The 12,802-nt window shown below is 47.9% G+C and overlaps 1 protein-coding gene across 1 annotated transcript in view; it reads left to right on the forward strand.

Moving 5' to 3' along the window:
• CTC1 (CTS telomere maintenance complex component 1) overlaps positions 1-9,133 on the forward strand; it is a gene marked incomplete at its 5' end in the record, with an annotated part of 16,150 nt that extends 7,017 nt beyond the window's left edge. Inside the window, 15 exon segments of the mRNA XM_010013806.1 lie at positions 1-26; positions 259-385; positions 579-693; positions 1,023-1,476; positions 1,831-1,920; positions 2,215-2,358; positions 2,637-2,707; positions 3,479-3,588; positions 3,928-4,093; positions 4,332-4,418; positions 4,503-4,662; positions 5,123-5,187; positions 5,449-5,611; positions 5,754-5,880; positions 9,096-9,133. The exon segment at positions 1-26 is cut by the window's left edge and continues 17 nt beyond it. Coding sequence (XP_010012108.1) covers positions 1-26; positions 259-385; positions 579-693; positions 1,023-1,476; positions 1,831-1,920; positions 2,215-2,358; positions 2,637-2,707; positions 3,479-3,588; positions 3,928-4,093; positions 4,332-4,418; positions 4,503-4,662; positions 5,123-5,187; positions 5,449-5,611; positions 5,754-5,880; positions 9,096-9,133 — 1,943 coding nt within the window.
• Positions 9,134-12,802: the final 3,669 nt, after the last annotated feature.

Here is a 12,802-nt window from a genome sequence, read left to right on the forward strand (position 1 = left end):
CAGCAGGAAGTTTCCAGCCCCGACTGGTAAGTGCCTTGTTCCCTTTACTGTCTGTGCCTTGAGATTCCCCAGTTCTTCCCATGACTTCCAGCACCCTGTCTGATGCATGCCTGTTCTTCCTGTTAGGGAATTACACTGCTTTTCTCGCTTGTGTGTTGAACATGGGCCAAATCCAGGTGGCTGCTCTATGCACTTTGATTTATAACCTTCAAAGATGGGAAGTGTTTGATGCTCCTTGCAGCTTCCTTCCTGTTGTAGATACTACTGGGTGTGCTGAGAGTCTCCTCCAGGAGCAGTTCCCTCCAGCTGCAGGACAAGAGCAGCACACTGTCCTGTGTGATATCCCATAGGGATGGCAGCCCCTTTGCCCATACTGCTCTCATAGGTATGTGCCACTAAGTTAAATTTGAGAGTGCTGAGTTTTTGGTGTTCTGCCATCCAGCTCCACAACAAGGAAGAGGACACTTAGGATAGAGATGCTGAACTGGCACTGCCTGGCCTCGTGACTGTAAAATGAGGAAATTGAGCTTACTGGTGTTTTCTTTTTATTAGCTCAGCTCCTGTCTCTGTGTTTGCAGGATCGCTCTTGCAGGTGGAGACCTATCAGCTTGTAGTGGAGAGATTCCTTCACACTGATTTTCCCTCCTGGGAGCACCTGGCAAATCTGGAGTATGTGAGGGAGAAAAAACATAGGTGAGTCCCTTTGTTTGGTGCACGAGTAAAATCATCCCTCTTCAGTTCCACAAGTATTTTGGACTATGGCAAAGTTGCTGATCAGCATAGTATGTTGTGCTAAAACAACTGTCCTTTGCTGTGTGCAGAAAGGGATCTTTATCAACAACAAACCCACCATCTCCATTTTGTCCAGAATACGCCTGGCCTGGTAGCTGCCCTCTACCTTACCCTTTCCTAATGACTACCTGTGGAATACTCACCAGAAGTGCTTTTCCCAGATAACTGCTTGTTTTGGACAACCAGCTGTCAGGAACAGGGATTTTCAGTGCTACGATTTGTCATTTCAGTGTCTACGTGCAGTTCTACTATGAGGATGTTCAGATTCTCCGTGCTGCTGAAGGACAAATCCAGAAAAGCCTTGGGAGAGGAAACGGCTCTTCTTTGAGGAAGAAGGATGGCGGCAGCTTAACATCTGAGCTGGAAACCCCAGAGGCAAAAATACTCACATTGGACGATCCCAAGCCAGATACAGAAAATTGTCAGGGGGTGCAGAGCAGCACTAGAACAACGAGCTGTGTATCTCGCCTCTTCTTGGTTACCCAGAAAGAGGGTCTTATGTTACGCAATTACCAGCTACCCAGGAAAGACGATGGAGAAGGATGGGAGCTGCAGCGCAGTTTCCAAGCCACGGTGCTATGGCTGGGCAGACCTCGGCTCTGGAGCCACCCCAGAGAAATTGGGAATCTGCCAGAGCTGGAGGAGAGTGTCTGTGATGGAGAAGAGGGCATGACACAGCAAGAAGTGAGGCAGGAGGCAGCTTTGGGGTGTGGTTTGATAAGGCTGGGAGCTGACTCTTCAGGGAGCCTACGTGATAATGAAGGATCTAGATTCCTAATCAACTGGAAAGTCATTTTTGTGTTGGGTACAGATGCATGTTTATGCAGGCAACTTCCTTGTGCCACCCCAAGGGAGTTCCATCTCTTCTCTGTCACCTTCCTGTAAACGCATTTCCCTTCTCTTACCCTTGATGATGCTTACCTTACTTCTCAACCAAGACATCTTCTGCTGGGCTTGCTCTCTTCTTGCTGTATTTTAAATTTCTACTTTTTTCCTAACATTCCTCATCACCACATCATCTCTCCCTCCCCTTACCAGGCACTACTGCTTTTTATGGGGAAATCTCTACGATGGTTTCCGTTTCTGCACCTGGATGGGCTGTATCGCTTCATTGTGCCCCGCTGCTCGGTAAGAGAGAGATTGTCTTGCTGTTTCCTCTTGGAGACTTTTGCTGAACTGCGTGAGGGAGTCGAGGAGTCAGAGAGTGATTAAGCTCTTTTTGAGGCTTGGAATTCCCATCCATCTTGCCAAGGAGCTGCTTCAGTTCTGTGTTTGGTTAAAATTCTTGGAGCTCTGAGTTCAAAACATTTATTTTTTTTTTGTAACTTTAAACCATTGTTCTTCAGTGAGCCTTTTTTCCTCCATATCTTTCATCTCCTTCCTTTAATAGTCTTCTTTCTTGCCTTACCACTCTTCCCTCAGGACTTCAGAGTGTTTGACAAGCTTTGTTTTCCACCTGTGCCAGTAAAGTTCCTGAGCAGGTCATCCTGCCCTTTGTGCCTGCCTGTCCAAGATACCTGGCACTTACAGCATAAGACGTGGATCTCCTGTCTACCTGAGGTAAGTGCTTTATTGCTCTGGGCTTTCACAGGCAACTTGAAGATCTCTCTAGAAGTAGCTCAGAAAACTATCAATACAGAATGTCTTGTTGATGAGACTGCTCTGCTCTAAACTTCATCAGAGGATGCTGCTGGGCTTCACATTTTCCTGCTTCAGAATTAACCCGTAGAGGAAGCGTCAGTAGCTTGACCTAGCTCTAAGCATGCAGAGCTTGTCTTTACTGCTCTGGCTGGGGACAGCTGTAAATTGCAATCCATCTGAGGCTGTGTCTCCCCCACTTCTAGCTGGCATCCAGGTCAGTGCTGACAGGCATGGACCAGAAAATTTCCTCCATTCCAGAAGTACTTAGCAACAGGTATGTTGGTCTGCTCCAAATTACATGTGACTGTGTCTTGGGGAATGGGTCTGTATTCATCTTTGTTGGAAACAGTGTTACATTAAACAGTAATGAATTATCTGCCCTAGGAATATGGTTTGGAAGCCTTCCTATGGGCAAGTAGTTCAGGCTGCCCCTGTCATGTGTTGCAAAGCTAAAGGAAGTGCTGGTGACAAGACTGCAAAATGGTGTCTAGAATAAATTTGGTGTGGGTTAGGTCCCAAAGGTCTCTGCTAAATTCCTGTCAGAAGCAGAAGCAGGCACAGCAGGGAAACTGAGGCTGAATGTGTGATGGTTTTTATTGTTTTTTGATTGTTTTAACATAATTTGCTCAAATACTAGGCTTAGAAGGTTGTCTGTTCAAAGCATGTTTAATATGGGGTGACATGCATGCACGCTGAAATCTTCCCCAGTGCCTTATGGCAAAAACTGAGTTTTTCTTTGCTTGGCTTCTTTCTCTAATTAAGAAAAACAATTAGGAGTTAAGCAGATAGGAAGGCTGTAATGCCTCTCCCTTTTTCTTCTTCACTGTTGAGCCAGAAGAAGCAGAAAGCAAATTAAAGGAGCCTCTTGACCCTGGATGGGGTAGGATGCAGCAAGCTGCCCTTAGTTTAGTAACTCAGGTGCTCAAGGGCAGGTTCCTCTGAAACCAGGCTCAAGCAGCAGCACCCCACCCTGTCCTTCATGGCAATCTTGAAGTCTGGCTGCCTTCCACTCCCTTTGACCTCAGAAATCCTGGTCTGCTCTCAGTTTCACAGGTTCCCTTGTTTCCTTCTCTGGCAAGATAGTGGAGAGGACCTTGTGTGCCTCTCCCAAGACCGAGAAGCCATCTGTGACTGTCAGCCTTCAAAAGCAGAAAGGTAAGATTGCGACAGCCTGTCAAGTAGCAACAGATGGATTCTTTCTTCTCTCTGTTTCAGAGACAGTGCACTTGGCTAACTGTGTTTCTGTATCTGACAATAGTGGAAGTAATGCCAGGGTGTTGCATCCCGTTGCATGTCAGAGGGCTGGGAAACTACACTGCTTGTGTGTTGGGGATGGGAATGAGAATACTCTACCTGGAAAATCTGGGAGGTGGAACAGTGATAGTCTGATTGTGGTGGGAGGGAAAGTGCCTCTAGCCAGATCCAGCTCAGTGATGGATTATGCTACCTGTGTGTGAGTGAGCTCATGGTGTGTGTGGTGCTGTGCCCTCTCAGGGAGTCTGCTAGCCAGTGAGCACACTGTGAAGCTCAGCGTCTCAGTTGCACCAGGCTCCCCTGTCGTGTTGGATGTTTACATTGATTCCACCTATCTGCAGCATCTCTGGGGTTTGCTACCTGGAGCCACAATCCTCTTCCAGAACTTGGAACGCAAGATCTCAAGGTACCTCTGTCTTTAGAGCCCTGATCTAGGCTGTTGAACTCTCTTACTGTCTTTGAAACCATCTCTTAAGCTCTCCGCTCTTGTGGACTTCCTTTATCCCTTGTCCGTACCTTCATGTATCCCAATCCCTTACTACAAATTATTTTCCTACAGAGGATGATCAGCCCAGCCATCTCAAGAAAACTGAGAGTTTTGGTTTCTGCAAGCTCTTCCTGACATCTACTTTTTCATATTGCAGATTCCATAATGTTTATTGTATCTACATTGCCTCTAGCTGTGTGAGCATCATGTCTCTGCCAGCTTCTCACCTACCTTTTCCTTCCAGGTGAGTTCAGGTTCTGTTGCCACCATACAGTGTCCCAAGAGAGGTTTCTATATTCCAAGCTTCTCACATTCCTATTTCTTCTAGTCCTGCAGGAGAAAACTCATCCACCTCACTAGTGTTTCTATCCAGCTTGCAACCTCACGTGCAAAGCCTGCCCCAGGCACGGATTTTATGCCACTTGTCCTATGTGTTGACACTGTCCTTGCAGTGGGTTTGCTCGCTTTGCAGCAGCATCTTCAAAGAGGTATTCAAGCTTCTATAGAGATAATTTGTGTGGAGCCTTGCAGACTTTCTACTCTAACACGTCCTTTGCCACCATGTAGAAAAAAAAAGGAGTTCCTGTCCCAATTCTTTCTCCAGTGTCTGAAAAGGACTTGCATATTAGAAAGGGACCAGAGTGACAACTGATTAGAAGTATGTATGTGATACCAGGCAGGGTGGCAGCTGAAGTGAGGACACTGCAGGGGAGAATCCTGTTCTGTTACTGCTCTGCTTTTCCCATGTTCACTGTTGTTGGGGTTCAGCACTTCGCAGCACATGTTTTTTCTCCCCATACAAACTTTTCCCAAGACACTTATGGGAAATGTAGTTAATCCTTTGCATATGTAATTAAGGGAGGGTTAAAAGAAGCAATGGCCCTTTCCCTTCTCTCTCTTATACCCTACCCCTCCCCATACATAGCTGTAGCTTTACTCTTCCTTCAGGGGAGGTGCACCCGACACAGTCCACCATGTCCATCACACACTGGAGTGAGGCAAGCCAGTGCACGGTAAGCACTGTAGAGCTTGGTATGGGAAGAGGTGGGTAGGAGGGAACAAATTACACCACAGAGGGGAAAGAAAAATCAGATCAAGGATGGGATGTGGGCAGAATAGCAAAGGTAGAAGTTAGCGTTGTCATGTCTTCCCAGATGTGACCAAATCTCCCTCTCTTTTCACTGAGATCCATTGTCTGGGACATGACATCTGTGAGGGGGACAGACATTGTCCTGACCTCCCTCCACATCATGGTCTGCCTGCTCTCTCTGTAGGGTGCTGGTGGAGGATGGAACGGGTGAAGCTTTGGTGCTGTGCCGGAACCAGCACGTGGCAGCAATGCTGGGCCTGAGCCTTCTCGAGTGGGAAGCTCTGCAGAACTGCGTGCAGAGCAGGGGTAGTGTGTCCATTCAGCATGGGGAACCTACTGGCACTGGGGTGAGTGGGTTATTCCTGTAGCAATAGGAGTGTGCTGGGCTCAAGCCTCAGCTGGGCTGGGTTTACCTTTGCTGTAGGTGTTCCAGAGGCTCTCTGCCTCGCTTCTGCACATTAACTGGCAACACACCCTTTCCTTCCTCAGTGTGTAGAGGAACCTGAAGATCTCATTGCTTGCTACCTAAGGAGCCTGTGCAGGAGTCCTCTCATCTGTCGCCCTATCCTGCTGGATTTCAGCCTAGACAGGAAGCCCTCTAAGATCCTGCAGCCTGGTAAGCAAGCACTGTTGGCTTTAACCTGGGAAGGAAGGGAGGAGGCATCTCACCAGGCTGGGGAAGGAGAGCTGCCACAAAGCAAAGTCTTTGGAGGATTTCCATGGAATTGTGAATTCTGTAGTGTAGAGCTAAGATGTGTCTTAGCAGAGCCATGGTTACAAAAATACAGAAATAATATTATGAAAGTCACTATCTACAACAATATTATATATTATTTTTTTCTACTTTATGTAAGCATAGAGGTGGTTTAGAGCAAGGATCCCTGCCTGTGGGTGGGAAGGGATTCTGGCCAGCCAGAGTTACTGTGCAGACCTCTCAAATCAAGCAGGTTTTAACTTTAGACAGGGCGGCAGGTAGAGTCAAGACCAGGCCTGGGAATCCTCACCATGGCCACAGAATTTAAAGTGCTGAGAAGTTTTGAATCCATGGGTGCTCGTGCCTGAGCTCATGCTGCCACAACTGTGCAGTTGCTGTGTTAAGAGGACATTTGTCTTAGCTGTTTGCTTTAGCACTAACTTTTGAGTATGTGTTTAGGCACTGCAGGGGTTGATTTGCTGAGCTAACCAAAGCATGTTCTCCTGTGGAGACATTATCTTTTCGCTTTCATGTAAAACAGTCTGTAAGGCCAGGTTGCTGATAGTGATAGAAGCTATAAAGCTCAGTGCATCAGCTGTGTGAGCAGCACGTAGTTCACAGCATTTCACAGTGTATGTTGTTTCCTCCAAGCTGGAGGGGTGCTGGCCAAATGCATTCATGTGCTTACATCCTGGATTCATTAATCGTGCTGTCCTTTGAGATTCAGCAGATGCCAAACAGCTGCTGTAAGGCTTTCCCTCCCCCAGCAAGCCCTATAGCTGTGTGCTAGAACAGAGCAGGAGCCCTGGGCTGAGTTGTTACAGGTTGTATCTTTCCCCTTCAGCTCCACTGCAGCTCAGGAATTTTCGGTGTGATGAAGTGGAATTTGTGTCACAAGTGGGACCTCGTCCGAGGCTGCTCTGCCTGAATGTGAAAGAAGTGGAACAAGACACCTTGAGCTATCTGAACAGCAAGAGGATGAGGAGGACATCAAGTCACTGCTGAGTGGGAGCCACTGCTTAACATCTCTCCCAGTGGGAGAAGAATTATGGAAATACCTGATGGGATTAGGAGTTTCTTTTAATCTCCTTTCTAGTGGGAGCACAGGCCTGTGAGCACAGGGTGAAGGATGCAGCCAGGAAGCTGCTGTGACTGGTGGAATTCCTGAACAGTCGTTCTGGACCGTTGCCACCAGCAACACTGGGTTACAGTTGGAAGAGAGACATTCAATGCTTCCCATGTGACATTCGTTGCTTTGGGCCTAAGGCACACAATGTGTGAACTTTGTGGTAGTATCTACTAAATAAAGCTATTACAATGCAATTGAAATGACACTTTATCTATCTTAATATTAAGGGGGCTTTGCTATACGAGAAATGGGGCAGAACACAGATTGTTGGGTTTTGAGCCAGAGCCAGGCGCTCTGCAGATCAGCTACAGTTGCCACAGGGGATAGTAGTCTTAACCTAATTGAAATTATTAAAATGCTGGTTTTAAAGCATTTCCTTCCTCCGAGAAGGGAAGTGAAGAAGTTACAATTCAGAGACCAAATCATGGTACTAAAGCACAGGATAATACAGTCATTATTTTGCAGCTTAAACAGGGGCCTGAACATTATATGAGGCTAGTAACACAAGGAAGACAGTGAGCTGCGATACAGACTCAGTGTGGTACAAGCTGGCTCATCCCTTCCTGATGAGGAAGGGGGGTGACTGCAATGCCAGTGTCCATGGTGGCATGGCAGACCAGCTGATACAGCAGGTGAGATTGAAGAGATTCTTCTCCCATGTGCTTTCAGCAACGGCCCAAGTGTTCTGCGCTTGCTTTTGTCAAAGTAACATCCACATCCTTCATCTCTGTTCTACAGGCTAGTAAATTCCACACACAATTACTCCCCTGCCTTATTCAGTGTGTAGTGCCAACAGCATCTTTGAACAGCTACTCTGTTTTGGGCTTTGTTCAGTGTTTTCTCTCCTGCCTTTTCCCCCGTCCCTCTTAGTATGAGCTATCCAGTAAACTTCAGGCAGTAGGTGTACTGAGCATATGTAAACTATCTTCCTTCTCAAGGCTTGCTGGCTGCTTCTCAGACCAAAGCATGAGTGGCAAAAGATCTGACAGATGCCACCATTCAACAAAGTTCTGAGATGCCATCCAAAAGAGGCTGCCAAAACAGAGACTTACTTAAAAACAAATAAGGCAAATTTGTCTCCATAGTTACGTCTGTGTTTAATAACTGTGTTTACTTCTGAATTTGAATTTTCCACTAGTATCTTGCTGGGTAGTCTCCCTCTTTTCCTCTTCATGTATGTTAGTCTTCTGTCTGCTGCCACACTTACTAGCAACCATTCCTCTTTCATGTCACATTACAAATGCAATCATCAGTCCTCATACAGAACTTGAGACACACTGTTAGCCTTTGACAGGTTGAAGACCTGATGTATTCCAAGCCTGTTAGCTGTTTTCTAACCCGTTACTCTCTTGCTATTCATATCTTTTTCAGAAGGGAAGTTTGATTATAGTCTTCTGAGAAACAAGATTAATGGGCTCTCTTATTTACAGTTTTATTAGTACATTTAAAGCATCACAAGATGGGACGGATGAATCAAATCTGTTTGAGGGGAATTAAGATTTGCTTCCTTTTTACTACTCATAAGTTTGAAGGACCAGTTCCCAGGTGTATTTCAGGAAACTTTTCCTGTTTATCTCTGAGATACTGCCCATGATCAGAGTTCTGCTCACTGGGTTACTACAGACAAGAGAACACATCTTCCTGCAACTGGAGTTTTTCCTTTATTCATGCAAGTCTCTCTAGCGCATCCCTCACTCTCTTTCTGAAGCCAAAGTATGCTGTTGTTGTCATGGATAAGAAATAATAATAATACAAGAGAAATTGGGTGACTTCATGTTTGTGCTACTACATTCTCTGGAAGTGGGAGGAGCTCTTGAAGTTCTCAGCCCAAGAGGGAAGAAAGCATGAAGCGTGTCCTGCCATCAGGGAAGCTGTTGTAACTCTTCTGTGTGGAAAGACAGAGATGTTCCTTTAGCTGATTTTCTGTAGCTCTCCATCACCAGTTCACCTATAGAGCCCCCACTCAAAGCTGATACCCTTTGATTGCCTTCAGTCCTCCTTATTCCAGGTCTAGCTGGGATTTCTCAGGCTGGCAACTCCCTCTAGCCCTGTTAAAGGTGTTTGTAGTAGGTACTACTCACTGAAGATACTACACTGCAGTGGAGTTGTCTGAGTAAAATGGGTGCAAGCGAGGCTTGTATTGCAGCAGGCCCCATGAGAAGGGTGAGGGAAGAGGCCACAGTGCCTTGCAGCCATGAACAGTAACCAAGGTCCAGCGGGTGCACAGAACGGCAAGACAGACATCTATCAGGTCACAAAGAAGGTTGAGGAGGGAAGAAAAAGAGAATGAGGCAACAAGTAAGAGATGACAGTTGATGGTGTAGGAGAAGAATCTGTAAGGTTGCAGACAGTGATGGGAGAAGCCATCGAGGAGCCTGTGGGAGGGACAAGCCATGTGTCCCACCTAAAGCTGGGGATGGGGAAAGGGTGGGCACAGGGGAAAGACACGTCCTCCCATTCTGGTGGGCTGGAGATAGGTCTGCTGCTGTAACGAAACTCAGCAAGAGGCTCTGCATACACCGAGTATATATTATGAGTTTCCCTTTCCAGGCTTACCTCCACATCCATCAGTGTTTCTGATTGTTTCATAGAGGCTTTATATCAACAGCAGATACAAGGGAAGCAGAAGCATTCAGTGACAGGTTGGAAGGGAGGAGGACACTGAATCTTTGTCCAGTGCTATGCAGTACTTGTCCTGGATGGATATATATCTTAATTCTAGAGAGAAGAAGCTATTGTGTTATCTGTAGCAGGTATAAAATCAGGATCTTCATAGATCAATTAGCTACTCCCATTCGTAGGGGCTCTTTGCAGTCAGTCATGGAGCTGATTGATAGACTACATGTGGTAAATAGAAGGAAAAAGACAACCGAGAGCATTGAAATACTAATCTTTTCTGGAACGAGGATGTCAAAAGAGCAGGTAAAGCCATGAACACCTCCCTAAAAGGCAAAAACCTACCCTAGTGCTGCTCAGGAGTGCAGGGCCTGATGGTGGCTGCTGGAGGGGTGGGTGCTGCTCACACAGCCTCCAGCACCAGCATAACCACAGGTGGTTCCAACCAAGCCACGTCAACAGCTCCCATTGCAGCTAGTGGAGCTGTCGCACATGGTCCTGGGCACATTCTCATGTGGGCTGGGGGGTTGTTCCCCAACAAAACCCCACATCCTGGGGGTTCATCCTGGGGCAAGTGCTCATGTGCTCGTGCCCAACAGTCACAGAGGCAGGGTCAGGCATTTGAGGTACCACTGCGCTCCTGCCCACACAGAGACAGCTGTGTGCTGGCCTGCAGCACGCTCTTTCCCAACACATCCGGCAGCCTCCACACGAGAACCCATCGGTGCCTGTGCAACCACAAACTCCTCCCACGTTTCATGTGTGCCTGCATCACCCACTTGCACAATGTGCCTCAGTCACTGCAGATGCCACGATCGCAGGGCTGATATGGAGCCACGCGAGCAAACCCCTCCTGCAGGGAACAGCAGGGAAGGGAGAAAGGGAAGATGGATTGAAAGAGGGGATGGAGAGGGGAGGTCATGCAGAAGGCTTGCTTGACCTCCTGCTGACTCCCTTCCGTCCTCATCCTTAAAGCCAGCAGCAGGATCTCTGAGGAAGCCCTGCCTGCACATACCAGAGTGCTCAGGAGGAGGGGTCAAAACCATGTATTTCACCACGAGTATGTGGTAAATCCACATAAGGCTTCATACGAGTCTGCACATTCGTCCACATCTTGTATCCAAGTGCTCCCTGCCTAGATGCCCTCAGAGCTGGGAGACACAATGTGTTTGTCTTCCTCCCTGATCTCACCAGCCTTTGCTCACCACCAGGGTGAACAGCAGTGCTCTGCCTGCACCCTCCTGGTGCCCTGCGGCTGTGGTCACAGTTCACCCTACCGGGGAGAAAAATTTGGATATCCTCCAGCCGCAGGCATTGGGCATCTGGGGACCCATGTGCTTTCCTGTTCTGGGGCAGACACAAAGACTTTTCTGTATGCTGAATCACATCCACCTCCTTGAGGAGCTCCACCAGTATCTACGGTGTGGATCCCAGAGCGAGATAGTTGCTATAAACTCAGCCAAGGTTGCCATGAACAGCCTCAGCTCTGACGCCTGGGAAGCATGGAGCAAGCAGCAGCTGCTAACACACGGAAGCTGTGATTTGCCTTCACCCCTCTAGATTCAAATCCTCCTTCCCAATAGTGGGCAGGGAGGAAATTGCTGGGAGCTGAGGGATGCCGCCTGCAGGTTGCAAGGGATTATATCAGTAAATACCAGAGGGGGTATGGCAGGGGACCAGGAGCCAGGATGCCTCCTGTGCAGTCCCTGAACGTTTCAGGTGCCACCATGCTTGTCTCTGGTCCTCGAAAGGACCCTCCAGCCTGACCACCACCTCTGCTGGGCAAAACCACCTTCAGCTTGCTCACAGACAAACAAAGACCAGCAAAAATGGGCCAGCACCTGTGGTTTTGTCCCCCATCTTTACAGGCACCACGTGCCCTTGTAGCTGCAAAGCCTTGCTAGCTCTGCATCCAGAGAGGTGCTTCCACATCCTGGTTCAGGACAGCAACAGGGCTGACAGGAGAAGCCGTTCATTTCAGGGAGGGGTGTTACTTCAGCACCCCTTGTCAGGGATGAGAAGAAATCAGACCCTTTGGAGTGTCCTCCACAGAAACTGCAAGAGCCAAGAACCACAAGAGTCTGAATTTGCCTGTGAGCCCCCCATGTGTACTGAGTGCAGGGTGAACAAGAGGACACTGGCAACCCGGCCACATGCTGACAGGAGCTGTGTTTTGCAACAGGCCAGTCCAGCAGTTCAAGTAAACAGCACTTTCCCAGACATCAGCACCCCCCATACTTCCAGTGTTTCAGAGGAATGGAACAGACGGATGCAGATGGCTGGGGCTGCACAAGCTGGAGTACTGCTGCCACACTCAGTTCCCAGCACCGCTTCAGCAGCCTGTGGGATGCTGCTCCATGCATCCTACCCTCTTTTCCATAGTCCCATTCCTCATCAGCCGACAGAATTGGGCATGAAATTCATTCATTCCCAACCCAATGCTGCCAAGCACAGCCCAGGGACAGAGAAGCTCGCCACCCTGCTGTGACAGGCGGCAGAGGCATAATCGTCCTCATCTCTACCTCCACCTGAGTAAGCTTTGCTTCAGGAACGGGCTTGGAGGTGTGAGGACCAAAAAACCTGTAAGGAAGAGATTGAAGGTTCCCTGCCTTCCTCCTTTCATCAAAGCTTACCATGGAAAAGAAATAGCATGGCAAGGGAAACCCAAGAAGAAAGGTTTCCATTCCAGTGAGCAGTTAATGCTTGCAGAGCTCAGCTTTTCTCAGCACTTCAGCTTTATTTTGTTTAGTGTTTGGGGGGGAGTTATTTGGTTTGGGTTGGTTTGGGTTGGGTGACAGAGCCAGGGGCTGGCTCTCAGTGCAAGGGGGTTCTCAGTGCATCTCCCTGACAAAAGCAACTGGGCTGCCTCTTGGGAACAACAGAGATGGTTATTGCATGCATTCCAGAAGCATAAGGAATACGATGCCCAGCGAATATTCACACTGTGTTACATTATGCCTACTGGTGATCTCACTCTCATCAGTGAAAAGGTGCTGATAATAGCAGTATTTATTTAGTTCTATTTATTTCTTCCTTGATGCTCCATGTGAGAAAGCTGGAGCACAGCTCACGTGTGAGAGGTCTCTTCTGTTCACATGG

The sequence above is a fragment of the Nestor notabilis genome, unplaced genomic scaffold (assembly GCF_000696875.1).
Source record: "Nestor notabilis isolate BGI_N333 unplaced genomic scaffold, ASM69687v1 scaffold11024, whole genome shotgun sequence".
NCBI lineage: Eukaryota > Metazoa > Chordata > Aves > Psittaciformes > Psittacidae > Nestor > Nestor notabilis.